The sequence below is a fragment of the Pinus tabuliformis genome, chromosome 9, assembly GCF_031772625.1.
Source record: "Pinus tabuliformis cultivar Carrire ecotype Pingquan chromosome 9, CPIR1, whole genome shotgun sequence".
In the NCBI taxonomy this organism is placed as follows: domain Eukaryota; kingdom Viridiplantae; phylum Streptophyta; class Pinopsida; order Pinales; family Pinaceae; genus Pinus; species Pinus tabuliformis.
In genome coordinates, this window is record NC_142307.1 from 486,677,981 (window position 1) to 486,705,718 (window position 27,738).

At 40.2% G+C, this 27,738-nt stretch overlaps 1 protein-coding gene across 1 annotated transcript in view; it reads right to left on the bottom strand.

Annotated features, from left to right (window-relative positions):
• The window catches only part of LOC149149329 (ATP-dependent zinc metalloprotease FTSH, chloroplastic-like), an 84,987-nt gene extending 57,516 nt beyond the window's left edge, over positions 1–27,471 (bottom strand). Inside the window, exons 1-8 of the mRNA XM_089438967.1 lie at positions 27,358–27,471; positions 27,107–27,241; positions 26,761–26,826; positions 26,425–26,610; positions 26,221–26,307; positions 25,999–26,112; positions 25,691–25,815; positions 25,480–25,588 (exon numbers count right to left, since the gene is read on the bottom strand). Coding sequence (XP_089295093.1) covers positions 25,480–25,588; positions 25,691–25,815; positions 25,999–26,112; positions 26,221–26,307; positions 26,425–26,610; positions 26,761–26,826; positions 27,107–27,226 — 807 coding nt within the window. The 5' untranslated portion in view covers positions 27,227–27,241; positions 27,358–27,471. The remainder of the gene's footprint in view (positions 1–25,479; positions 25,589–25,690; positions 25,816–25,998; positions 26,113–26,220; positions 26,308–26,424; positions 26,611–26,760; positions 26,827–27,106; positions 27,242–27,357) is intronic.
• Between the last annotated feature and the right edge of the window lie 267 nt (positions 27,472–27,738).

Consider the following 27,738-nt stretch of genomic DNA (forward strand, 5'->3'; position numbering starts at 1 on the left):
TGACCCACATGAAGTTTTGCCCTAGTTGCCAATTTTAACAGTTGCCCCTTTCATTCCCTACTCCATTCATCTCTTTATCACAAGCCACCGCCCTTTAAAGGATGTACCTTGGAGCTTGGAGACATTAGCACATGCCAAAGCCCATTATGGAAGGGCATGCCATTATGAAGTGCCCACCTGTTGTCCATGGTTTGTAGGCTCTTCAACTCGATTTCCTTAAATGACTTGTTGTACTGGAAGGCTAGGGGATGCATTGGACCTTATGTAGGATTGCAGATGGTCTCCATATTGAGTTTGGTCTCCCTATACAGGGTCCTAACCCTCTAGATGGCTAGATTGGCACATGTAGGGTGTGTGTTGAGAGCCATGGCCCTCCATAGCAGTACACAACACTCCATGGATCCCCAAAGATGTTTAGAGATTGTTCGAGATTCACCTATTGGACAAGGAAGATGCACTTGGTTCACCATGCCCAGTCAACCCCACATTTGTACCATGCACTTGACAGATGACCCAGGACTTGTATGTTGATGTGGCATCACTTATACCATCATCTGAGCCCTTACAGATGGTCTACAGGCATCTTCGACCCACTTGGAGACCCATGAGGTTATTTGTGTGCCCTCACACCCATTAGGAGCACCACAGGTTTATTATTTGGAGAACAAGGGGCCAACCCCTTCTCCACTACTTTTGAAAATCCTATTCATTATTGTGGCACTTATGGACTTCGTCAAGCTTCTTAAAAGGCCCACCGACATGTATTATTGACCATTCAACCTCTTAAGAGGCTTATTTATTTGTTTATGACCTAGTTTGGTGGGCTTGTCACCAAAATTTACTTATTTTGCACATTATTTTTATTTTAGGGGCTAATGTACGCCCAAGTAGCTAAATCGAACTCATTAGAAGTGACTAAATAGAAGTGATGAGGATTAATTTTAGCATCATCACTTGGATTTGGAACTAGTATATCTTTAGAGATTTTCGCTATCCTTCTTGGAGGACGAATTTTTGGAGCATGGAATGAATTTTGATGTTTGGATAATTTTCATATGTCTTGCAACTTCTTGATGGCAAGCTTTTGGATGGTTGGATATATTCTTATACATATAAGTACATTTTAATGCTATTCTTTCTTTCTAATTTTGTCACATACATTGTTGCCATTTATCTTGCAAAACGAAGTATAAAGTGTTTGAAGTTGCTTTTGTTGTTGCCCTAATGGCAAGCGAAGTTGTCTTTGAGGCCTCCTTGACCTAGAAAATTCAAAGGTCCATAGTCATAATTCTCCCCGACTCCAATCTCCCCAAAGGATTAGGCACTGGTCCACTCAAAGGTATTCAACTTAAACTTATTTTCCTTCTCTCCTTTCCTCTTATATAGGTCTAGTGCTCTAGGCACCTAGGGAATCAATTATCTCACGATCTAGCCATCCAAATACTACGATTTTTGGTCCACGACTGCCCTTGTGTGTCCTTAAGAAGCCCTTCAAATTTCATGAGATTCTGATGATGGGATCTTGAGCTATTGCAAGCCCTAGCTCGAAAACCAATTCTTGCCCTTGGTTTCCCTTAGGTTAGAAACCTCACTGGGATCCTTGCATTGCCTTTCATTGAAAATGCATTCCTTGATCCCTTTCCCCTCCCTAATTAGGTCAAGTATATCATTGGTTGCTAAATCTTATCCCCTCGACCGAACCTCAGATCCACTTGGTCCCATGTGGTCCCATGCACCATGAAGGTTAATTCTTCAAAGGTCACATGGAACCCAAGTTTCCACAAGAATTCTAGGGCTTAGGGATCTAAGACACATACTCAAAACCTAACCCAAGAAATTTTTTGCAAGCCCTTCCTAGAGAGCCTTACATATTGTCTTCCAAGACAAGTAAGCCACATATTTGAGCCTCTCTCGTGAATAGGCTTCTAGGATCACCCCTCGCCCTATCATTGGTCCATCCATTTCATGATCCTTATCATAACGGGCCTCCTCCCATCGATGAAAGTCCGTAAAGAGTAGGGAGCCTTAACCGAGGTGATAGTGGGCTATGTTGAAGAATCTAGGGCATGTATAATTACATTGATTCTTTGTTGCATCATAACAATTTGTGAAGTATTTAAACAATTTATCTTAACTTGATGTTTACTTCATTATTAGCATGTGTATGTTAACTTCATCAAACTGCTACAAAAAACAAAAGAGACAAGAACACAAATGTTTTGGCTTTTTGCCAAGGCCAAAACCTCTCCCTCTTGGAGAGGAAAACCCATGCGTAAATTCTTCTTATAGAGATTCCATTGACAAATACCAAGACCATGACCCTTGACACACTTTGCCTCTCCAAGACCAAGATATCAATCCTCCTTTCTGTTGTTGTTGAGATCACCCTCATTGTTGCACCATTGAAGCCATCACTACAGCATCCCTGAGATCTTCACTGTTGCTTCTTCACCATATCAATGAGATCCATTGAGATCCTCACTGTGATCTCTATGCTTTCATTGATGCACTGAGATCTTCATTATGACAGTCATTACATTATGTCAACGAGGTCTTCATTGAAGTCTTCATCATGATGATTGTGCATTATATCTTCATCATCACTGAGACAGTGATTCTCATGATGTCGAGACTATATCATTCCTTCATTATCAGTTTGTTGGAGTTTTAGTACTGCTTCTCCTTATAGACTGTAATACTGCTCCTTATGCCGAGATAGTGGGATATAGATTCGAGTCTCACTATGGTGTATTCATGATCCCTCTATATCACTGTGATCATTACCGAGACTATATACTGTCTACTACAGGAATACCATCCTTGAGACCAACGTGATCTCTATGTCCTCATCTGAAGCTTGTCTTGATCCTTCTATCAGAGATAGATATGCCGAGAATGAGATAGTGACATGCCCAGACTTTGTTGCTCTCTCCATGCGAGGATACCACCTTCAGATCATAGGTATGTCAAGACTGCTATGCGAGATCCATTAACACACTGTGCCTTTGTCCGAGATCTTCGCAACCGCATTTAGCCGAGATCCTTATAGGTATGCCGAGATCACTTAGCTGTGCAATTGAGATATGTCTAGGTAGATCCGTGTACTTAAAACAAAGATGTTGAGAATGTCTAATCCTTCAATCATTGCAGCGTCCATTATACAAGATTATTCTACTCCATTTATGCGAGGTTTTGACTACACCTAAACCCCAAACGAGGTGTAGTCAAACCCTAACTGCAACTCCTCTTCTCCATGCGAAATCTCAGAGGCATCCAGATTTTCTTCATGTGATTTTCGTTGACCCTTCATGGGTATTTATAGTGGTTAGCCTCCTATATTGAGCCGACATACATTCATGAACCGACGTGTCCTTTTATCAAGCCGACATAGCTTTCATTTATGTATTTAATTCATATTTGGAGCCGACATGAAGTATTCTTCCTTGTTTTCGCTTGCAGACTTTGGTAGGTTTGTTTTTGAGGCATTGATCTTGGTCTTGGAGGGTTGTTACACAACTTTGAAGACTTGTACATATTTACATGAACTCATAAAGAGTTTCTATACACATGACATGACTCTTTGACATTTATAATAAATCCTAAAGACATCAAGAAGAAGTCTTTTACCTAGAGACACTTCTTGCTCACGAAACCCATGTAGCAAGATTACAAAAATAAAGTATTTCTTTTATTACATCAAATACAAAGATCATGTGATTATGAAGACCGAACCTAATTATACTTTCTTCAACAGGGTATCGCTCCATTGTTGCCCTTAGCCTAGCAGTAACGCTTCAAGGATCCCCTTTTAGGACCCCTGCTAGTTTGAGCGGCAACACTTTTGGCTTTGTTGTCGAGGACAAGAAACTTGTGTTTTATTCCCTATACGACATATTGACATAACATTATTGGCGACTCCATTGGAAGAACGAAGCCCTAGTTCTTCACTAAACTTTAAGGTCTATGCTTTTAAGGTGAAGCAAGCATTTTTGTAGGCATCTTTAAATTCACCCTAGCGACTCCTACATATTTTTCATGTATATCTCAAATAGGTCGTCTTTCTTTGACAAGTTTCCTGCTTTGGACATTGCTAGCATCCCTAGGCACCCTAATCATATCACGGGAAGGATGTTACATGGGTTGCCCGTGTTTGATGGCGATCCACTCTCCACAATTGACCACGTAGAAAGATTTAATGCACATGCTTCAAGAGAGGAGGGTGTTCACCAAGATGTCCTTATGTTGTTGTTCATGAGATCTCTCGGTGGTCATAACTCATGGCTGCATCATCATAAACCTAAGAGCATCTCATCTATTGAGGAGTACGTTGATGGCTTTCTTAGACATTTTCAAGTATGCCCCACATTAAGCATCCAAGAGGAAGCCTTCATTGGCCATCATCAAGACACTGAGAATCTAAGTAATGAGCAAAAAGATGATTCCTCCTCAGGTCCACATGATGACAAGGATGATTTTGAGAACACGTGTTGGGAAGGATGAAGTTGATTAACCTTACCTTTCTCAAGGATATTACTCCTGAATCCTGATCACTCTCCTTTTGAGAACCTTGAGGCAGGTGATCCCATTTTCCCCTTAGAAGATCATATTAGAGATTACTTCCATATTGAAAAGGAGAAATGGGAAATTGTTGATCCTCAATTTGATTGTGCTCCCATTTACGACACCGACAAGGAGGATGAGGCTGAAATTGGTCCTCCCTGTCTCTCGGGTATTATTTATGATGACATATCCATTGATTCCCTTGGGAAGGAGAAATTTTATTTTCCCTTACATAACGAGGGGCAGTTGGAAGTGATCATTTTTCCTCTTAAGAAAGGCCCAATCTATGATACTAAGGAAATCGATAAGGATCCTCCTTATGATTCTATATTCAAATCACCTGAGCCTTTAGATTATGATTTTGGGGAAGAGAAACCTATTGGATATAACACTCCACCCTCCCATTTGCCTTCTTCTCTTGTTCATCATTTTGAGAGTGATTCTCGTGCTTGTTCTCATATGATCTCAAGTGACCTTGATCCCTTTCCACTTTCTGAGTATAGTATCAAGGAAGAACCACTTATTGAATATTCTTTATCTCCTTGGGCGCCCCCTCGGGATCATGATCAATATATAACCTCTCCTTTCCATTGTGATCATCATGGGCAACCTACTTGTTAAAATTTGGGTACCAGAGGACAAGTGGTTCCCTAAGGCTTTGATCCTTGGCCTAGGGAAAAGTATCCAAATTTATTTTTTACTTTTCTCCTAAAGTGACTTTATAAGTGGTAAAGTCAATTTAATATAAAAGTGACTTTATAAGTGGTAAAGTCAATTTAATATAAAAGTGACTTTATAAGTGGTAAAGTTACATTCTAATTTAAAAGTGACTTTATAAGTGGTAAAGTTACATTCAAATTTAAAAGTGACTTTATAAGTGGTAAAGTTACATTCTACTTTAAAGGTGACTTTATTAAAGTGAATGAAGAATTAGAAGGTGAAAAAGTGACTATGGAAATAAAAGGCCAAGTGGGTCTTTAATTAAGTGGGTGAGTTAAAAGATAGAAAGTGAGGATTAAATGCACATTTATTCTCATCCCTAGATCTAAATGAATCTCAGCCATTAGATCTTAGGGTAACCCAAAAGGTCATTTAGAGAATAAAAGGAGAAGAGAAGAGGAAAAAATCAATTCATTCTTTCATGAACATTTGAGAGCAAGGAGAGAATTTCTTAGCAGTGAGGAAGTGAAAGAGAGCAGCAAAAAGACATTTCAACAAATTTGAGCAGCAGCATTTATTGGCAAGCATCACAAAGAAAAATCGTACAATAGGAGAAAAAAAAGGCACAAAAATCGAGGAAGAGGGACAAACTCTGGGCACATTTTTCGAGGCTAGACATACAACATTTAATGTTGTTTTAATGCTGTAAAAATTTGTGTTTTGGCTGTTTGATGGTTGGCACGATTTTCAAGATGGAGTTCAAGCACGGAAATCGAGATAAGTTGTTAATTGTGGTTGCTAGAATTTTTACTGTGTATTTCAGTTTCTCTGTAAGATCATTTTCAGAAATAAAGAAGAGCTCTCACACTGGTTTTCCCCAAGAGTTGTAGGGGGTTTTTCCCGGGTCAGATTGACCAAAAATCACTGTGTTATTTTCTGTGTGTGGCTGTCATAATTTCGCTGTGTTTTATTTCTGCAATTTCAGCAGTTGTCAAATCTCTAAATTTGTGTTTTCAGAAAAATATTATCATTTCCAGATTTTAGAATTTTTATCATGCTTGGATTTAAAACTAAATGCATGGAGTGATTAGGAAAACTGATAACCAGAGTGGGAGTTGGGGGGTTGAAATTTCTTTAACAAATTTCCTTCTTTGGACATTGCTAGCATCCCTAGGCACCCTAATCATATCACGAGAAGGATGTTACATGGGTTGCCCGTGTTTGATGGTGATCCACTCTCCGCAATTGACCACGTAGAAAGATTTAATGCACATGCTTCAATAGAGGAGGTTGTTCACCAAGATGTCCTTATGTTGTTGTTCATGACTCGGTGGTCATAATCATGGTTGCATCATCATAAACCTAAGAGCATCTCATCTATTGAGGAGTTCGTTGATGGCTTTCTTAGACATTTTCAAGTATGCCCCACATTAAGCATCCAAGAGGAAGCCTTCATTGACCATCATCAAGACATTGAGAATCTAAGTAATGAGCAAGAAGACGAGTCCTCCTCAGGTCCACATGATGAAAAGGATGATTTTGAGAACACATGTTGGGAAGGATGAAGTTGATTAACCTTACCTTTCTCGAGGATATTACTCCTGATCACTCTCTTTTGAGAACCTTGAGGCAGGTGATCCCATTTTCCCCTTAGAAGATCATATTAGAGATTACTTCCATATTGAAAAGGAGAAATGGAAATTGTTGGTCCTCAATTTGATTGTGCTCCCATTTACGACACCGACAAGGAGGATGAGGCTGAAATTGGTCCTCCCTTTCTCTCGGGTATTATTTATGATGACATATCCATTGATGCCCTTGGGAAGGAGAAATTTTATTTTCCCTTACATAAGGAGGGGCAGTTGGAAGTGATCAATTTTCCTGTTAGGAAAGGCCCAATCTATGATACTAAGGAAATCAATAAGAATCCTCCTTATGATTCTATATTCAAATCACCTGAGCCTTTAGATTATGAATTTGGGGAAGAGAAACCTATTGGATATAACATTCCACCCTCTCGTTTGCCTTCTTCTCTTTTTCATCATTTTGAGAGTGATTCTCGTGCTTGTTCTCATATGATCTCAAGTGACCTTGATCCCTTTCCCCTTTCTAAGTATAGTATCAAGGAAGAACCCCTTATTGAATATTCTTTATCTCCTTGGCGCCCCCTCAGGATCATGATCAATCTATAACCTCCCCTTTCCAGTGTGATCATCATGGGCAACCTACTTGTGTTTCTCCATCTCATCAGTCTCTCGTTCCTACTAATCATAACCCTATAGAGGCCATAAAATATGACATAAATGATAAGGACCATCATATGCCCGAGGTTGTCATCCATCAAAAGTTTATGGGCCTAATCATTGACATCTCTATATTTTGGTTAGAAGAGAGGATCTCATGGACTAGATTACATCCTTTTCTTACCTCTTCTCACATGATCATCCATGTGTGGGCATTCTATTTTCCTACCTCCCATCGGCCTTATCATCCATGTGATTTTGTCCACATTCGCTTTGGCATTTGCTACATGAGTAATCATATAGGCTAGCATATTTATATTGATTTGATGATATGTTGTTTGCACTAGCTTTATGATTACACTTAGTATTAGTTTTGTACCATATGCATGTTAGGGTGGGATGCATTGCAAACTGATTTTCGCAGAACTAATGCCATATGATATTTCTCATGATAGATTAAATGCATTTAGATTTAAAACTACATTTGAAAGTTTATTTTTATGAGTCAATTTTATCAGTCTAATCCAAGCATGTGCGATCATGAGACACCACGAAAGCATGTTGCCCCATGTTTTTCTTATATGTGCAGGTAACAGGTCTGTGGTGTACCAAGGTATTACTGGAGTTCTCATGACCTCTCGTTCGTGTAACTTCACCTATTGTTCAATAGATCACGTCCCAGTGGGAGCCAGATGTTACACACCATTTTGTGGGTGATATCCCTAGAAAAAAAAAATCTAGAAAATGGTCCTCAGTCGGTAGCCAACGGTCACAAACTAGCTCGTTGTGCCACTTCTCTGCCACCTAAGCCATCCATGTGGTCCCTCACCCATCTATCATGATCATATGTTTGAAGGTCGACCTCCCAAACCTAAAGGTATGCATTGTCATTTGGTAAAGGTTATGCCTTGTCATTTGGTAATTGAATATTGTAGTTTACTTATCATGGAAACTTTTGGCCATGGATTATCTAAGGGCTATACAGAATTTAGTGTAAGGACTGTACAGAATTTTACAGCCATTGCAAAAACAGTAAATGGGTTTCTTAAAATCATCATGAACCTGTTACATAAAATTTTACAAATCTAACTGACAGAATTCATGAGGGTACCTACCTGTATTCCTGCGGTTGATGATGCCTCAAGCTGCTCTTGCTTCGGTTACCAAAAGACCAAAACCACCCAGCCAAACTGAGCAAAACCTCGCTACTCAGTCCAGTAAGCTTCTCAGTTGAAGCATACTGTTTCCCTCGTGCACAGAAACCTCAGAACAATCAGCGCTCCTTCTGTTGGTAACTCCAGTTTATAGATATCCTCCCTTCTTCAGTATCCCCTTCCTTCGTTCTTTCTTCTTCCTCCGGATGCCCCTCCAAAATTCTTCTCTCTGGTTTATATATTGTTTCTTGGCGGTGGCCGCCCTTCCACCAGCAGCCCACCGCTTTGCCTCCTCGTGACACCCTTCCATGTCACATAATATATATATTTCTTTTATGATTTAATAAAATATTTCTTTTTAATATAAAGATCCTAAGGTTATACTAAGTACCTTACCTTTAATTAATTTATTATTTTTTTAATCATTTTATTAATTTATTAATATAATTTTATTAATGATCTAAAATATATAATTATATAACCATCTTTTAGGATTTAGCTTAATTTTTAACATCTATCTTTTATAGTCATGTTTACATTATACATTTTAAATTTAGTATTTACCCATTAATCATGATACATTAAGCAATATGGGTGTTGATGGGTGAATAGAACTTCTATTTGAAGAAGTGTCATGATATTTAATACTTATAGTTAATTTAGTATATAAATACTAGTGCGTTGTATGTGACACATGCATATGTAGCTATCATATGCATGCATTGTATGCCTGCTATTATTCTTGTGTTCTCTGTATTTATAGATAGGTCGTTACAGATTAATGGGGGGATTCAGCGAAAAGTGTGGGCTAGGTCTGTGCTCTTGTCCCCTGGAACTCTTTTGGATGTTAACCTTGGACCCTAGTCCCGTGGGATCTATTTTACTGACCTTTGTGCTTTAGAGATGGCACTTCATGGGAAACACTGATTTTGATTGCGTGGTTCCACTCCCTCATCCACATATATCACTCCCCTTCCCCTCATTATAGCCCCTTTCATCATTCCTCCCACCTAAGTCCAGACTCCTCCACTAGGTCCACATAGGGTTAGCCTTCCCCTTCCCCTTGCCCACACCTTGGGTCGGGCATGGAATGATGCCTCATAGGTTGATGTAGATGAAAAGAAAAGTTAAAGCATAATTGGCCACATACAACAAGAAGATGTACCACAAAATGCAAAATATGGTCGAGACAAACACATTTAGCACGTGGGCAAAAGCTAATACATGGGCTCTACCCCATCATCATGGCCATCACCCTGGTTCCTATAAGCCCTAAATGAAGCTTCCTTTATCATCCAGGAACCCATGCTTGTCCCAACCCCTAGTAGGCAATGAACCGCCCTACCTTAAAGTGGGTATCCACTGCTATACCTTACACATTGTGGTCTTATCCCTTGAGCCCCCAGCATTTAATTAAAGAAAAATCATAAAAAGGAAAAAGGCATATAAAAAAGGGTGGAAAAATCAAGGTCGAAGCACATCATGCACCACGATTGCTTCCTCCTATAATATACCTAAGTGTGGGCTTCCCTTTTATTAGCTACCCTTGTACCCCAGCATGCGGCCCAATGTTGCCCATTTCATTCCCTACTCCATTCATCTCTTTATCACATGCCACCACCCTTTGAAGGATGTACCTTGGACATACTATTCCATTTAAAAGTAGAAACCACCTAATACGATACTTGGTTAACCACATTTGGAGCTTGGAGACATTAGCTAATGCCAAAGCCCATTATGGAAGGGCATGCCATTGAGAAGTGTCCACCTGTTGTTTATGGTTTGTGGGCTCTTTAAATCGATTTCCTTAAATGACATGTTGTACCGGAAGGCTAGGGGATGCATTGGACCTTATGCAAGATTGCAGAAGGTCTCCATATTGGGTTTGGTCTCCCTATACGAGGTCCTAAGCCTCTAGAGGGCTACATTGGAACATGTAGGATGTGTGTTGAGATCCATCAACCTCCAAACCAGTAGACAACATTCCATGGATCCCCAGAGATGTTTAGAGATTACTTGAGATTCACCTAGTGGACAAGGAAGATGCACTTGGTTTATAATGCCCAGTTGGCCCCACAGTTGTACCATGCACTTGGCATATGACCCAGGACTTGTATGTTGATGTGGCATCACTTATACCATCATCTGAGCCATTACAAATGGTCTACAGGCATCTTGGACCTACTTGGAGACCCATGAGGTTACTTGTGTGCCCTCAAACCCATTGGGAGCACCACAGATTTATTATTTGGAGAACAAGGAGACAATCCCTTGTCCACTACTTTTGGGAGTCTTATTCATCATTGTGGCACTTATGGACTTCATGAGGCTTCTTAGAAGGCCCAACTACATGTATTATTGACCATTCGACCTCTTAAGAGACTTATTCTTTTGTTTATGAGCTAGTTTGGTGGGCTTGTCACCAAAAGTTACTTATTTTGAACATTATTTTTATTTTAGGGGTTACTATAGGCCCAAGTAGCTAAATTGAACTCATTAGAAGTGCATAAATAGAAGTGATGAGGATTCATTTTAGCATCATCACTTGGATTTGGAACTAGTAACTCTTTAGAGATTTTTTCTTTCCTTCTTGGAGGACGAATTTTTGGAGCATGGAATGAAGTTTGATGTTTGAATAATTTTCATATGCCTTGGAGCTTCTTGATGGCAAGTTTTTGGATGGTTGGATATATTCTTATACATGTAAGTACATTTTAATGATATTCTTTCTTTCTAATTTTGTCACATACATTGTTTCTAGGATTTCGCTATACTAGGGCTTATTTGCTACATATCTTATGCGAAGTTGTGGAAATTTTGTTTCTGGATAGTGAATGCTTCATGTATCAGCCATGTATAATGAATGAATGTTCCTAGGGATGTTTTATTACTGAAATTCATCAAGCCATTTATCTTGCAAAATGAAGTATATAGTCTTTGAAGTTGCTTTTGTTGTTGCCCTAGTGCCAAGCAAAGTTGTCTTTGAGACCTCATTGACCAAGAAAATTCAAAGGTCCATAGACATAATTCTACATGACTCCAATCTCCCCAAAGGATTAGGCACTGGTCCACCCAAAGGTGATCACCTTGAAACTATTTTCCTTCCCTGTTGTCCTCTTCTCTAGGTCTAGTCCTCTAGGTCACCTAGGGCATCAATTATCTCACGATCTAGCCATCCAAATACTTCGATTTTCTGATCCACAACTGCGCTGGTTTGTCCTCACGAAGCCCTCCAAATTTCATGAGATTCCGATGGTGGGATCTTGAGATATCGCAAGCCCTAGCTCAAAGACCAATTCTTGCCCTTGGTTTCCCTTAAGCTAGAAATCTCATTGCGATCCTTGCATTGCCTTTTATTGAAAATTCATTCCTTGATCCCTTTCCCCTCCCTAATAAGGTCAATCATATCATTGGTTGCTAAATCCTATCCCCGTGATCGAACCTCGGGTCCACTTGGTCCTATGTAATCCCATGCACTATCAAGGTTAATTCTTCAAACATCACATGGAACCCAAGTTTCCACAAGAATTCTAGGGCTTAGGGATCTCCTTTATAAGACACATACTCAAAACCTAACCCTAGAAATTTTCCCCAAGCCCTTCCTAGAGAGCCTTCCATCTTGTCTTCCAAGACAAGCAAGCCACATATTTGAGACTCTCTTGTGAATAGGCTTCCAGGATCACCCCTCGCCCTATCATCGGTGCATCCATTTTGTGATCCTTATCAAAACACGTCTCCTCCCATCGGTGAAAGTTCATAAAGAGTAAGGAGCCTTAGCTGAGGTGACAGTGGGCTAAAGCTCCATTGTTTCCCTTAGCGTAGCAATAACGCTCAAGGATCCCCTTTTAGGACCCCTACTAGTTTGAGCAGTAAGAAGACCTATCTAAGGTCAAGTGCTTCAGGAGTGGCGAGCTCGGCCACTATAGTAAGCAGTGTCCTCTCAAAGAGAAGGGCAAGATGGAGAAGCAGGACCAAGCAACAACGTCCATAAAGATAGATAATTTGTCGTCCAGGCTGGAGGAATATTTCACTATGTTTGCATCTATACCTTCAGGAGAGGGGTGGGGCAATATGGAGCTATAGTCCCAGAGCAACACAGAGTTTGGGCAGGGTCCATTGAGGTGTCCTCCTCGTGGATCATTACCTTGCTATAGGGGCCCACAGTATTCAGTAGCAGGATGGATTAGTGTCATTGATGCAGTTAGATTACCCGAGTGACAGTTTCAGACTAGTGGCAGTCAGGGGTTGAGCAATGCAATGCAGTGTTGAAAGCAGAGCAGGAGGCTCAGTAGCAGAGTCAGCAATAGCGCAAATTCTTCAGTGGACACTGCCAGTGCTAGTAGCAGTCAGATGTTCAGGAGACAGATGCAGTAGACACAATTGATTCAGTATTTAGGATGCTTCTCAGTTGCAGTTGTAGCAGCAACAGTTGAGAGAGAGTTGCAGTGCAGATGCAGAGTTGGCAGCAGTAGAGCAATGTCAGCAACAACACAGATGCAACATCAGAGTTGCGTAGTGGTTGGTGGGCAACAGTCACAGTGGCCAAACATCAGCAGCGTGACAAAGGGTGATACAGAGACATGGTGTTGTGGCAGTGGTGCAGCACTAGAACATCTTCCTCGCTAAGAGGGATTGTTAGTTTTTGTAATATTGGAGGTGTTCTAGTCTCAAAACTTTGTGGAGAGGCTAAAACATAGAAGTTCTCCATAACCTAGAAATCATTTCTAGGAATTCCACCTAGAAGTGTCTCAATTAGATTATTAGCCTATTTTTAAATATTTCCCAAGTCTAAACTTAAGAAAAGGAGTTAATTAATCAGTATTAATTGAGAAAGGTGTGAATCATCTAGAAACTCACACGGATTGACTAGGAAATAATCTAGCCCTTGATTAAGTTTTAATCTTGGTCGTTGGACTCCCAACAAAAGATTATAAGAAGAAATCGACGGGTAGATGGAGAACACATACACAAGAGATTGATTTCTTTGGAGAGTTCAACTTTTCCAGAGAACAGCGGTTGTCGAAAGAGTTCGAGCTTCGGAAGGAAAGCAAAGACAGAGGGGCAGGGACAGTGAAGTCGGAGGAAGATTTTTCCAAATCCATTGAGTACATTACAAAGAGGCCGAAATTTCTCTAGGAGGTTGCACAGAAGCTTTAGAGGACAGTTCGATTTTGCTGGGGTGAAGTTGATTATCAGTTTCAGAGGCTAGAAGACATTTCTAGAGCGTCGTAGAGAGTTTCCCAGTCAGCAGTAGGCAGGATGGCTTGATTTGCAGAAGTTTCGAGCTCAAGCATTTGAGGGATTGTGCAGAGGTGACAAAGGGCTTTCTTTTCAGGGGCAGTCAAGTGTCAGGATTGCTCGAAGAGGGTAATTTCCCTTATTTAATTCTTGCCAGTATTTTCTCTGCAGTATTGCCAGTTTTCGGCATCCGGTTTGTACTCAGATTATTTCACTGTTTCTTAATAATAAAAAGCCTCAACTGTTGCACCAGTTTTCCCAAGTTGGGTTTTTCCGAGGACATTTGTCCAAAAATAAGTGTGTCAAATTTCGTGTGCTAGAATATTTCTCAGTTTCCAACGCTATTATTTTCCGCAGTTTTATTTGTGAAGGTTGCAATGTGATTTATTCAATATTTGTAATAGCAAATAAATTGTTAATGAATCAATTAGAAGAATTAATTCCAATTGCTGCAGTAGGTTTTCAGACTTGAAATTTTCACAGTTAGGGGTCGAAGTTGCTAGAAAAGTTGTTGGGGTCGAAGTCGCTGAAGAAATTGTTGGGGTCGAAGTCGTTGTTGGAAGGTCTAAGGTTGTTGTTGTAACTTGTGTAAGGAAAGTCCATCAAGAAGGAAGGTTGACTTGGTCTTGGAGGGGTCTATGTCCAAGGTCTTAGGTCTTGGAATTCGTCATTTGAAGATTTTATAAGAGAAGAATTCTTGTGGGTTTTCCTCTCAAGAGGAGAGGTTTTGGCCCTGGCTAGTAGCCCACATTTTGTGCCCTCTCGTCTCTTTGATCTTCATTTTTTGGTAGTTGTTTGATGATAAAGAATGCAATAATAATCAAGAAATAAGACGTTAAAAACAAGTACCTCAAGTTAAAAGAACATCACAAGCAGTTATCAAAGTAAGAGAAATCACCTAATCTAGCTGCACCTAGATTTCTCAACAAGTGAAAGGCCAATTTAAAGGTTTATATATTAAAAGACCTGGTTGAAGTAGCTATGAAACAAGAACTATATAGTTATGAATTAATCAACCAAAGCTCACGGCTAAAAAGTGTTATGAATAAAATATTCATAAACATCAATTCATAAATAAACATTAAATAACAAATATTATTATTAATAATTCATTAACTAAATTAATTAATGTCCCATTAATTATGAAGGGATAGTGGTTAAAGGATGTGAGCTTCTATCTTCGTGGCCAGTCAATGCCCATATAGGCACACCACCACGACGAATTGTAATCACCAATTCATATTTTATTGTTAATTTTAGGTATTTTCTATGCTTAGAGCAATTTATTTCAATTTTCACAGTTAGCTCAATAACTTTTCCAGATTAGCAATCACATCAGCATTAAAGTAAACTGCAGATAGAACATAAACATAAATCACAGAAGACAAGTCAAGACAAGAGGACCCAAGATGTGGCGCTAGCCAGGGACAAACCCCAATGTGGGGAAACTCTTGATCAATTCTTTTATGTTCTTCAATAGTTTAGCAGAGAGAGAGAGAGAGATAGTACATTTAAAATAGAAGTCAACACTTTGACTTATCTAGATAAGAGCATAAGATCATCTCTAAGAAGATGATACATGAGATCAGTTGAAGACATGTTGCTTCAACTAATTCTCGAAGGTGACTCCTTCACCTATCATTTTGTTGCATCCCGTCATCATGCTGCACCTCACCATGTTGCAACATGTTGCACCCATCATGACAATGTTGGACCTCATGACCATCTTGTACACATCATACTGTTGCACCTTATGTTGCATTGTTGTCCCATGTGTCATAACCATATTGTCATATAGCAAGTCTCATGTGCTTGTAGCACCATGCTTTCCATTGTTATCCATGTTGTCCATGCTTGCCATGCTTCACCATGCTTGCCATGCTATCCATGTTGCACCATGCTGTCCATAGTGCACTGTTGACCAATACCGGTCAACTACCCATGCAGTACACCCCCTCTTTTCTTGGCAGAAAGGGGTAGCACCTGAACGACGTGTCCGTGCCAGCCTACAGTCATCAGCAGCTTGATCAGTTTAATTGTAAACCCAGTCTGCATGTATCAATTGTAAATAATCTTAGCAGATATGAGTCGTGTATGTAAATTGCCTAGGTGGACCTAACTTTCTAGTGGTAATCTATGTCCCGGAAGGTTTTTCGTCTCACCGATCCATGATCGGCAGAGTTTTCCTTCAGCCTGACCCCAAAGCCAGGATGGATTTTGTCATTAGAACTTTAGGAGAATCCTAGTGTGTTAATCTGCTAGATTATAGTCGTGTCGCAGAACTGGGTGATTTATGAGGGTCTATGTTAAGTGGGTTTGTCCCCTTAAGATGTAAATTGTAGAAGTCATGATGTAATGTGTCTTGAGGGTTAGAAAATGTTTTAAATCCCCTCATGAGTCCTAAGTCCTAGGTCGTAGGAGATTTTTCCAAAGGCTAAGTTCGAGGATCCATTTTAAAATGAATTAAAAAATTAAAAAAATAAATAAAAATTAAAAAATGAAATCAATAAAAAATTATAAAATAAGGCAAAAACCCTAAATAATAAAATAATAATATTTTAAGTGAATGCATGCAAAATATTATTTTTTAATAATTCGACGGATGAGATTAAGAGATGTCTTGATCTCCATCGACGGTCGAGATCATTTCGACATGGATCACTCGAACCAGCTGTTGGGATCATTTCCTTTAAGTAGGGTGCTAGGGGTCAGTTCAGATCAATTGGATCTGTGAGTCTTGTACTGAAAAAGCTCTCTTGTAATCTGGTTTCTGGTTAATAAAAGAAGACTTTGGGGTCCAAATCTTGCTGGTGTTACTCTCTGGAAGTGCTGTGAGATGTTTAATTTTCTGCATATTTCATTTTTCAGCCATTAATAATAGCTTGTTTATAGAGTATTGTGAGCACAGGTATCTTGTTCACTTGCTAGGGTTTGAGTGTTGTTAGGGTTTATGAAGTAATGGCAGGTATCTCCATTACTTTCTGAGATCTAGCAGCATTCTTGCTCTCTTTACTGATGGTTGCTTGAGCTGTGCAGAAAAAACCTTTATTGGAGAATATTTGTGGGCGTTTGGGGAAGTTCTAGGCTGAACCAGCCGACTCCCACAGGCTCTTCTTTGCAGAGCCCAGCTGATTTTGGCCCTGGGTTAATCATTTAAAGTTTATTTCCTGTTTTGCATGAGAGATTTTATTTCTGTTCACAGCAGAATTCAAGTTTTCTGATATTTCGAAAACGTCACTGCAATTATTGTTAAATCTGGCTATCCTAGAGCTGTAAATTTTGTGATTCTAGGTTAATTTTGAAGGGTTTTACTTTAAAATTTTCCATATATCTGCGGGCTTTTATTTTTCTATCTTGCAGGTTACAGATAAGAGCTGGAAAAGGAAAATTTTGCAGGGTTCCTATCTCAGTCATTTAAGGGTTTCAGATATAAATTATTTTTCAGAGCCGCAGTCACAAAATACATTTTCCATCCAAGTTTTCTGCATGGTTGCTGAAGGCCCTCAACTGACCAACAATATTCAGCCACCATTGAAGATACGTTTCATTATTCAAAACCCATGATCGCAAAATTACTGAGCCATTAAAAATCTTAGCAACGTGAAGCTGTTTGCTTTCCCCCTTGCATCGTATCCTTGCTTGACAATATTCGACCCAGCTTCTTGCCTCCAAATTCCCACAAACCTGTAGCCAAAAGAGCACACGCGTATGGTGGTTTAGCAAATTCGGGCTTCCATCTTCTCAAATCCTTGCCGTATGCATACACAAAAACGCTGGAGCCGTTTTTCCTCATCAAAATCGACTGCAAAACTGCGCGTGAATGTCACTGTGTCCAGCGTGAAGGGGTTCAAGTGAAGCAACGGTTGGTATTTTGCGTAGAAGTTTCAGTTTTTCCAGGCTGCAATCGTGAATCGCTTGTCATCTGCAATCTCGGGCCAGGTATCGTTTTTAGAACCTCTGCGTATCACTGCCAGCGTGTTCTATAGGCTCCGTCAATTCTCGTTAGGGTCAGTATCAGCGTTCCTTTTTTTAAAAAATTGGCTGTCTCTACATATTACTGCGCAAATGGTAGTCGGCGTTAGGTTTTGATTTAATCGTATTTCAGTTTTCCTTCTTTTTTTTAGTTCTATTTAAATCTCAGTTGCGTATTAGCTCTAGAACATTAATATTAGCTGTTAGTTGTCTTTTAACATTTTCGTTTAGTTCAGGTTTTGTTAGGTTTAGACTTAAATTTTCTATAGTTCTGTTTTATATTTAAAATAGATTTTAATTAGTCTTTGGATTTAAGTTTTGTTAGATTTTAATTTTTAGATTTAAATTTTCATAATAAATCGTTTTCTTTTTTTTAGGTTCTGTTTAAAAAAATATATATATATATATTCTTTTGCCAAGATCCAGTTCTTTCCAGGAAATTATTATGCTGAGATTCAAATTTATAAATGCGGAATGAACGTTTTATCTGTACATGAATGATTATCTTAAATATGGTATCTGGTTAACGATTTGTGATTTATAATTGCATTAGTATTTTCTTAGTTGCTGGATATCGTGATTGAGATTTGGTCATTGCAGGAACTTTGTATTTAAGCACTGTTCAAGTTATTTGATGATAAGTGATTGCTGTTCATGGTTTATATTCTTACATCGTCTCGCAAGTAATCGTTTAAACATCAATCTCATAAGGCACTGGTCCGCTAAATTAATAAAATCATTTCAGCATTTCGTGTCTCCCAAACCAACTGGTCGACAGTTGGTCTCCTTCACCTCGTAGGGTCTACCCCCCTTAGCCGCGGGAGACAGGCTTAAACGGAGGGATCGGGGATCAGAGTGACAGCCCCCGGTCTGAGCGTTGTCGTGTCAATCTGCGCGACAACAGTGCACCATGTTAACCATGTTGTCCATGCTTCACCATGTTGCACCATGTTGTCCATGCTTGCCATGCTATCCATGTTGTCCATGCTTCACCATGTTGCACCATGCTTGCCATGTTGTCCATGCTTGTTGTTGTCCCATGTACCTTTGTTGCCATGTCACAACTGTCCCATGTATCTATATAGCACTATGTACCTTGTTGTCCCATGCATCTATACAGCACTACGTACCTTGTTGTCCTATTTACTTTGCTGCACTAGTTAGCTGTTGTCCCACTTGTGCCACTGTTGCACAATTGTCATAGTTGTCCTATGTCATTGGGTTGTCCCATCAAAGTTGCCATCCCAACATGTTGTTGTCCCATTGTCCTATTTGTTAGTGACATTGCAGCTCCTATGTGGCAGTATCCAACATCTCTGTACTGTTGTTCATGGACAAAATTCAATCACTAGTTAGGGCACCCTCCTGTAACCTACAACAGTCCAACGATCAGCCCATAACTCACCTTGAATTATGCGACCTCCCTTTCTTTACAAGGTAGGTGACCTCGTTGGTTGAGGAGACACCTACAGCTCCATGTAGAGGGTTGTTTTGACCATCAAAACAATACTTACAGGCTTGCACCTTTCACACGAACCTTGCTGCCTCTTCAAGTGGTCACAAGGGTGACCTTAACGTCCCTTCTCCTTTGCTGAAGTAGGCCTTGGATTGTTGCCTTCTAGCCCAGCTCCTAGGCCCTCCTAACAGTAGCTCATTCCTCCAAAAGACCCATGACTTTGTTAAAGCTAGGACCTATTAGGGCATTGTATATCCTTATCTTGACTACGGCTAGGTTACCCTTGAGATAGCGTAGGTTAGGGTTGCCTTAAGATAGTGTTAGGGTTTCCTTCCATCTGTGTCTAGGGTTGCCTTCCATCTGCGTCTAGGATAGCCTATTTTCCTCCAACGTTTAGGGCTACCACTCCTAGATTTCTCTTCCACTAAAACCCAAGACAAGTGGAGAGAAATCAAGATAGAAGTGTTTGTGAGAAATGACTCTCAAGTCATCTCCCTTTATACTAAATCGTTGAGCACATGTGGGGTTTATTTGGTTGTTGGTCGACCTTGACGAATTGTCTTCTAACACAAATAAATTCATAACTCCATGAATACTTATCGGAATCGGATGATCTTTATATCAATCCTACACCTCTCGATGAGAGGGATCGAAGAAAAATATCAGCTGCCAGACCCACATGGAGTTTGGCCCTAGTTGCCAATTTTAACACTCCCTCTCAACTAGGGAGAACTCCATCTGTTGATCCATATGGCCGATTGTACTATCTCTGCCATCAGTGCCCTGCACTACTTTGCTGAACCATGAAGAAGAAGAATTGATCGAGAATGTCTCATACCATTCTCCACTGACCCGAAGTCAGTTTTAATAATCCCAAACCAATATCACATGAGAGTGTCTCAAACCACTCATACTGATCCCAGATCAATGGAGATCATCCTAGCATAGGGAGTACGGTAGATACAACGATGCGTCCATCGATAGTACTACTATGGTCCCTAACCCCATTTCCCTGCTCATTGGCCAGATGAGAGGTACTTCCCATTAGTCCCAAACTGCATGGGTAGGATGCCTTGACAGGAGAACGATTCATCCTGCCCCTAAGTCGCCTCGGGGTATCACAGGGGAAGGTTGCGCCAGTCACCTGTACACAGCACACCATTAGGGGAGGGTGAGTCGCCCTATGGTCGCGTGTTGCTTCAAGCAATACCCCAAGCCCCCTAGAGCTCCCAAAGCTCAATGCATGCATCATGCAAGACCTTTATAAGAAGGTCTCTCAACGACTCCAAGTCGTTCGAGAAAGTCACAAATTTGACCTTTCTCCGGGGCTTTGACATAATGTCTGTGACCTATACATCACTCTCAACGCGATAGAACCTCCTCGCTCATCGACATACCATATCCCAAATAAGGTAGTATTTGATGTTTATATGCTGGAGCAATCATAGAATACGGAATTCCTCAACAATCGAATCCCCCCTGGTTGACACAAAGGATCCCGATGGTATCCATCATGTGTACAAACAACTCGTTGAAGAGCTTCCACAACCAAGCAGCTTCACACGAGATCATACTCGTAGCTATGTATTCGGTCTCAACAGTGCTTATAGCAACCGACTTCTTCTTCCTGCTCATTCAAGATATCGAATAGAACCCAAAGAGAACCAACACTCGGAAGTGCTCTTGTGATTCTCCACACTGCCTGCCAAGTCATTATTAGAATAATCATGGAGCTCCACATTTCCAGTAGTGTATCTCAATCCACGAGAGATTGTGCCCTTAAGATATCTTGGAAAATTCTTGGCACCAATCCAGTGACGCTCAACCATATATGAGATCATCATGTTAACTACAAAACATATATCTGGACGAGCTTTCACCAAGAACATCAATGCTAGTATGAGTTTGTGAAACTCATAGGCATTTCCAAAATCAGGTCCGGTATCCCTACCACATAACTTTTGAAAGTTAAGCTCCATCGAGGTAGTCGCGGGCTTGTTGTTCACTATTCCAAATCCGGAATCTAACTCTCTTACTTCTGCAAATGAGAGGGTCTGCACCTAACATAAATAGGTCGTCCTCAGAAGGTGTCGGTATGAGATGTCTATCATCCACAACCTTCAAGCAATGGTTTGGATCGGCTTCACTCCTAGTGAGTCTCAGCTTCATCAGACAGCTATCAATCCTCTCATACTATGCCCGGGGTGTTTTGCTTCAAGCCATAGAGGGCTTTCTTCCACCTGCATACATGAGATTCCCGATTATGAATCTCAAACCCCTCGGGTTGTTCCAAACCTGTGGACCTGCTACATGAGGGGAATGATTCCCTTGTAATATTTTCCTTCGATACATCTCAGACATGTACCTTCATGCTCTTTTTGAATTCAGGCATTCCTGTCATCATCTGACTCACATTGGGTAGGGTCCCATGATAAGTAGACCTTCGGTGCTATAGATGAGATGTGACAACTGACATGATCCCCAATGGACCCCCTGCAACTTGATACAACCCTAAACTCAAAAGCATCTATGAAAATTTCCATTTTCAAATACGTACCTTTCCATCGATGAATGCCACCCTGAAACCTTTGACTTCCATTTCCAAAATGGTCACCAGGTTCTTCTTGAGATCAAGTACACAAAATAGATTCTTGTAAATGAATCGAGTTACCCTCGTTCAATTGAAGGGTACATTCCCTACACCCTTTCAGGGATAGGTGGCATCGGCTCCAAGTATAATCCCATGATTCTTTCCATGTCTACTAAATTAGAGCACCCTCCTATCTGATGAAGTGCCTTGAAGCACTACAATCAATAAGCCAGATTCCCAAAGAATCTGAAGGAGAGGGTCAATACAAGATAAAGTTTCTTTATCTTATCAGAAACAACATTTGATTCTTCATACCTGGGGTTCCTTGCTTTTTTGAAGAGTATGTCATTTCCTTGATGACTTGCATTACCTGTCATTCCCTCGATCATTGAAGATGTCCCTGAAATGATTGTTATCTTCATCAAGAGATGTGTCCCTGCCATTCGGACACTCCTTTGCATAATGGTCGAACTTATTACAAACAAGGCATTTGTCTTTCTTTCCACCCTTAGATCCGAACTTCCCAATGAAGTGGTCTTTAGGTAGGCCTTCTGAAGCTTCCGTTGCGCCATTCTGATAATGTTCTCTACTTCGACTTCACCCTTGGCAAATTTGAAGAGGGATGAGGAATCCATTGATCCTTTTGTCCTTTCCCAACTATCTTTGGTGATTTCTCTTTCACTCTTGCTTGGGCATTGTCTTCACCTCAGCTCCGATACCATGTTAATTTTAGGTATGTTCTATGCTTAGAGCAATTTATTTCAATTTTCGCTGTTAGCTTAATATTTTTTCTAGATTAGCAATCACATCAACATTAAAATAAACTGCAGATAGAACATAAACATAAATCACAGAAGACAAGAGATGTGGTGCTAAGCAGGGACAAACCCCAATGTGGGAAAACCCTTAATCAACTCTTCTTTTATGTTCTTCAATAGTTCAGAAGAAAGAAAGAGAGATAGTACATTTACAACAGAAGCAACACTTTGACTTATCTAAATAAGAGCATAGGTCAGTTCTAAGAAGATGATACATGAAAACAGTTGAAGACATGCTGCTTCAACTGATTCTCTAAGGTGACTCCTTCACCTATCATTTTTCTGCATCTCGTCATCATGCTGCACCTCACCGTGTTGCACCGTGCTGCACCCATCATCACAATGTTGGAGCTCATGACCATGTTGTACACATCATACTGTTGCACCTTATGATGCACTGTTGTCCCATATGTCATAACCATGTTGTCATACAGCATATGTCATGTGCTTGCAGCACCATGCTTGCACTGCTATCCATGTTGTCCATGTTTGTCATGCTGCACCATGCTTGCCATGTTGCTCATGTTTGCCATGCTGCACCATGCTTGCCATGTTGTCCATGCTTGCCATGTTGTCCCATGTGCCTTTGCTGCCATGTCACAGTTGTCCCATGTATCTATAAAGCGCTATGTACCTTGCTGTCCCATGCATCTATACAGCACTATGTACCTTGCTGCCCTATTTACTTTGCTGCACTAGTTAGCAACTGTCCCACTTGTGCCACTGCTGCACAATTGTCATAGCTGTCCTATGTCATTGGGCTGTCCCATCAAAGTTGTCGTCCCAACATGCTGCTGTCCCATTGTCCTATTTGTTAGTGACATTGCAGCTCCTATGTGGCAGTATCCAACATCTCTGTACTGTTGTTCATGGACAGAATTTGATCACTGGTTAGGGCACCCTCCTGTAACCTACAGCAGTCCAACGATCAGCCCATAACTCACCTTGAATTATGCGGCCTCCCTTTCTTTACAAGGTAGGTGACCTCGCTGGTTGAGGAGACACCTACAGCTCCATGTAGAGGGCTGTTTTGACCATCAAAACAATACTTACAGGCCTGCGGCTTTCACACGGACCTTGCTGCCTCTTCAAGTGGTCACAAGGGTGACCTTAACATCCCTTCTCCTTCGCTGAAGTAGGCCTTGGATTGCTGCCTTCTAGCCCAGCTCCTAGGCCCTCCTAACAGCAGCTCAGTCCTCCAAAAGACCCATGACTTTGCTGTGGCTAGGACCTATTAGGGCAGCGTATATCCTTATCTTGACTGCGGCTAGGTTACCCTTGAGATAGCGTAGGTTAGGGCTGCCTTAGGATAGTGTTAGGGCTGCCTTCCATCTGCATCTAGGGCTGCCTTCTATCTGTGTCTAGGGCAGCCTCTTTTCCTCCAATGTCTAGGGCTTCCACTCCTAGATTTCTCTTCCACTAAAACCCAAGACAAGTGGAGAGAAATCAAGATAGAAGTGTGTGAGAAATGACTCTCAAGTCATCTCCTTTTATACTAAAACGTTGAGCACATGTGGGGTTTATTTGGTTGCTGGCCGACCTTGACGAATTGTCTTATAAGTTATAACACAAATAAATTCGTAACTCCATGAATACTTATCGGAATTGAATGATCTTTGGATCAATCCTACACCTTTCGATAAAACGGATCCAAGAAAAATCAGCTGGCATAAATAAGATGACCCACATGGAGTTTGGCCCTAGTTGCCAATTTTAACATTTATCAATAATACATTTTACCTACTTACTCTTCTACTCAAGCCTACACACAAATACTCTTATGGTGAACTGATGTTTTGTGCCAAAAAGTGTAGGCAAACTAATAATTTTATCTTGCCTGATTCATTAATAGGATAGGAAAACAATTAAAAATCATGCATGGAGGAAATGCTCATGTCACCCTATGGTTTAACTCTTTGGCAGTGGTGACAAGAAATCTAATTCATTGCTCTGAAAAGACTGAAGTAGAAAAGGAATGAGAGTGGCAAGAGCACTTTAGAATTGTGGATTGCACAGAAAAGGCATGTTAGCCTTGAAGTTCAAATTGACGTTACAATGATGTAGCACTTTGAGAAGTTCACATGCTGTCAAATACTGGAGACTAAACATTTGTAGTGAAATTGCACTTAAACATCCATCTGGCATTAATATATTCCATTGCTATTATCACATTTTTAACACACAGACAAAAAAAAAAGCTAATTCAGGCGACTACATATAAACTCCACCCTCGGTAAGCAAGCAAGAACTCATAAATGAAATGGACAAGAATCTGTGTATCATATTAGACTATGCTTATCTAGCATTGAGTGCCAATTGCCAAACCATTAATACTGGAGCTCAACCATTACAGTACTGGGGTTCAATCAATCTCTCCATCCAGAGAGAAAAGTCACCATTCTCTTTGCCCTCGCTATTCCTTTACTCAGGATGCAAAATTTTACTGCCAACACATAAATTACTCTGCAAAAATTCACCTGTTCTTAACATATTGAGTATTACCATTGAGGTTATCAGCTTACTTCAAAGGGATTTCATGACATTGATGGAACTAGAAATATATATTCAAGGCAACTATGAAGTCAATTTAAAAGAGATTATAAGTACTGCATGAATCCAGGAGTCCAGACACAGATCAGTGTATGAGAAACTTGGAATACTCACATTTTGTTCACAGTAGCATGCACAAATAAGATAGCCATTATCTTTTGAAAAAACAAACAAATAAATGTATCATCAATTCCCTGTATAGAGTTTTCACTGTAAATCGTATTTTCCAGGGACTCACAGCAATGGCGCGCTCCACAGCTTGTATAAAATCTGCCTTTGATACCTCCAGTTTATTAGCTCGCCCAGCCAATAACGCAGCTTCATTCACGAGATTTCCTAGATCTGCCCTGCAATTGATAAAATCAAATTAGACTATATATGTTTCCATGCAAGATAACTTAGTCCACAAAAGAAATAAAGACAAATATCATGTATGAATTTTGAAATACCCAGTGAAGCCAGTGGTAGCAGAGGAAATAGCATTCATATCCACATCTGTAGCCAAGGGTAGTTTCTTTCTCGAAATATGAACCTTTAAAATAGCTTCCCTCCCATGCCTATCGGGAGGCTCCACCTGCAAAAGAAGAAAGTGTTTTATTAAAGTTCTGAATCCTGATGTTATCTGGACAAATTTGACTAGCAACCGAAAAGTTCCATTTCCAGGATCTTCCTTGGCAATGAACAATACTCTCTCAGCAAAATGCCAAGTGTGCCCATTGTTTCATTATAAATGCAACACATATATCAACAAACGAACCATAACAATTCGATCAAATCGACCAGGCCGGCGAAGTGCAGGGTCCAAAACATCTGCTCTATTTGTTGCTCCAAGCACAATCACTGCTGAGTTGCTCTCAAAACCGTCCATCTCCTACAATTGTCAAATAGGACAATGTCAATAAAGCAACTTCCAACAATAGCAGCACCTCGTCATGATTATACAAGTTAAAAGGAAGAAAATAAATTATTAACTCCTTACAGTGAGCAATTGATTTAAGGTTTGCTCACGCTCGTCATTGCTGACAACACGGACTCGACCATCACGACTTTTGGCCACAGCATCAATCTGCAGAGACAACCATAATACAATGAACTTATGCACACTCATCCTTTGCAAATACTCACAAAACAACCATCTTCAAACAAAACAAACAGCTTTAGTTCAGCAAGTTCTAAAAGAAACCTCATCAATGAAAATAATCGATGGTGCATCCTTCTTGGCTCTCGCAAAGAGATCACGCACACGAGATGCACCCATTCCAACATACAGCTCCACAAACTCACTAGCTGAACAACTTATAAACGGAACATCAGCTTCACCAGCTACAGCCTTTGCTAAAAGAGTCTTTCCTGTTCCAGGGAGTCCTACCTGAAATGTAAAAATCCCTTTAGTTCAGAAAACATTGGTGTAACCTAATATAATTATCCCATGATGTATATTAGCATTGATTTAAAATGGCAAAACTAGCTGCATGTATGATTGAACCTCATTCATTATGCAAAGAGCAATCAAAGTTACCAGGAGAATTCCTCGAGGAGGACGAGCACCAAGTCGAGTATATTTATCCGGATTCCGCAAAAATTCCTGATTACCATATAGTTAAACCAACACTCACATAAATTTCTTAAAGCATAATTTTCCATCTTTTTCCATTTCTTAAGAGGGTGTCTGTAATTGTACACAGATATGCAATCTAGAGTTGTCTGCTACAGAAGATAAATTGTAGACATTAAAAGGGAACTAGAAAGAGGAAATACACTCTCTTCAAATGAAATTTGTGAAAAGTATCACACTAATTCTACTTCCCCTACAATTCAGTCAAGCAAAGATATATCAGATACCACAGAGTAGGTTTTGAACATACAACAATTTCTTCAAGCTCTTCCTTAGCTTCATCCACTCCTGCAACATCGGCGAATGTTATAATATCCCCGTTTTCACCGGTTCTTGGGCTGCCAGAGCCTCGACCTTTATTGTTTCTCATACGACCAGGTGAACGCTGAAACAGGACACAAATTAAAAGAGAAAAAAGTAGATAGTACTGTTTAACATTTTTCTAGAAGTTTTTATATTATGAACCTAGAGAATATCCCAGTAAAGTTCCACTACTAGTACCTGAGAAAATTTCAACGGAAATCGGTTGAGAAGTCCAGCAACTAGACCAATATAGAGAAGTGCAACCTGTACAAGGAAGTTGGAACCATCAGCAACATCTACACCAGAACTAAATACAACATATCATAAAATCCAACATTATATAAGATTAGATAATTTTATTAATATCCAGTGAATAACAACAAAAGTAGGTCAAAGGGCTTCCATGCTATGCCAGATTTGAATCACCCTGGGTTAGGCGTGGTAGTCTACACCAACGGGTTTACTAGGGCTGTCATTCACAAACATGGGGAAGCGTCCCTTTGGTTTCCCTGCAAGGTTTTCCTTTGAAAAGCATCTCCAAGGGGAAAAGAGTACAACCATTGAAATACAAAATGGGAG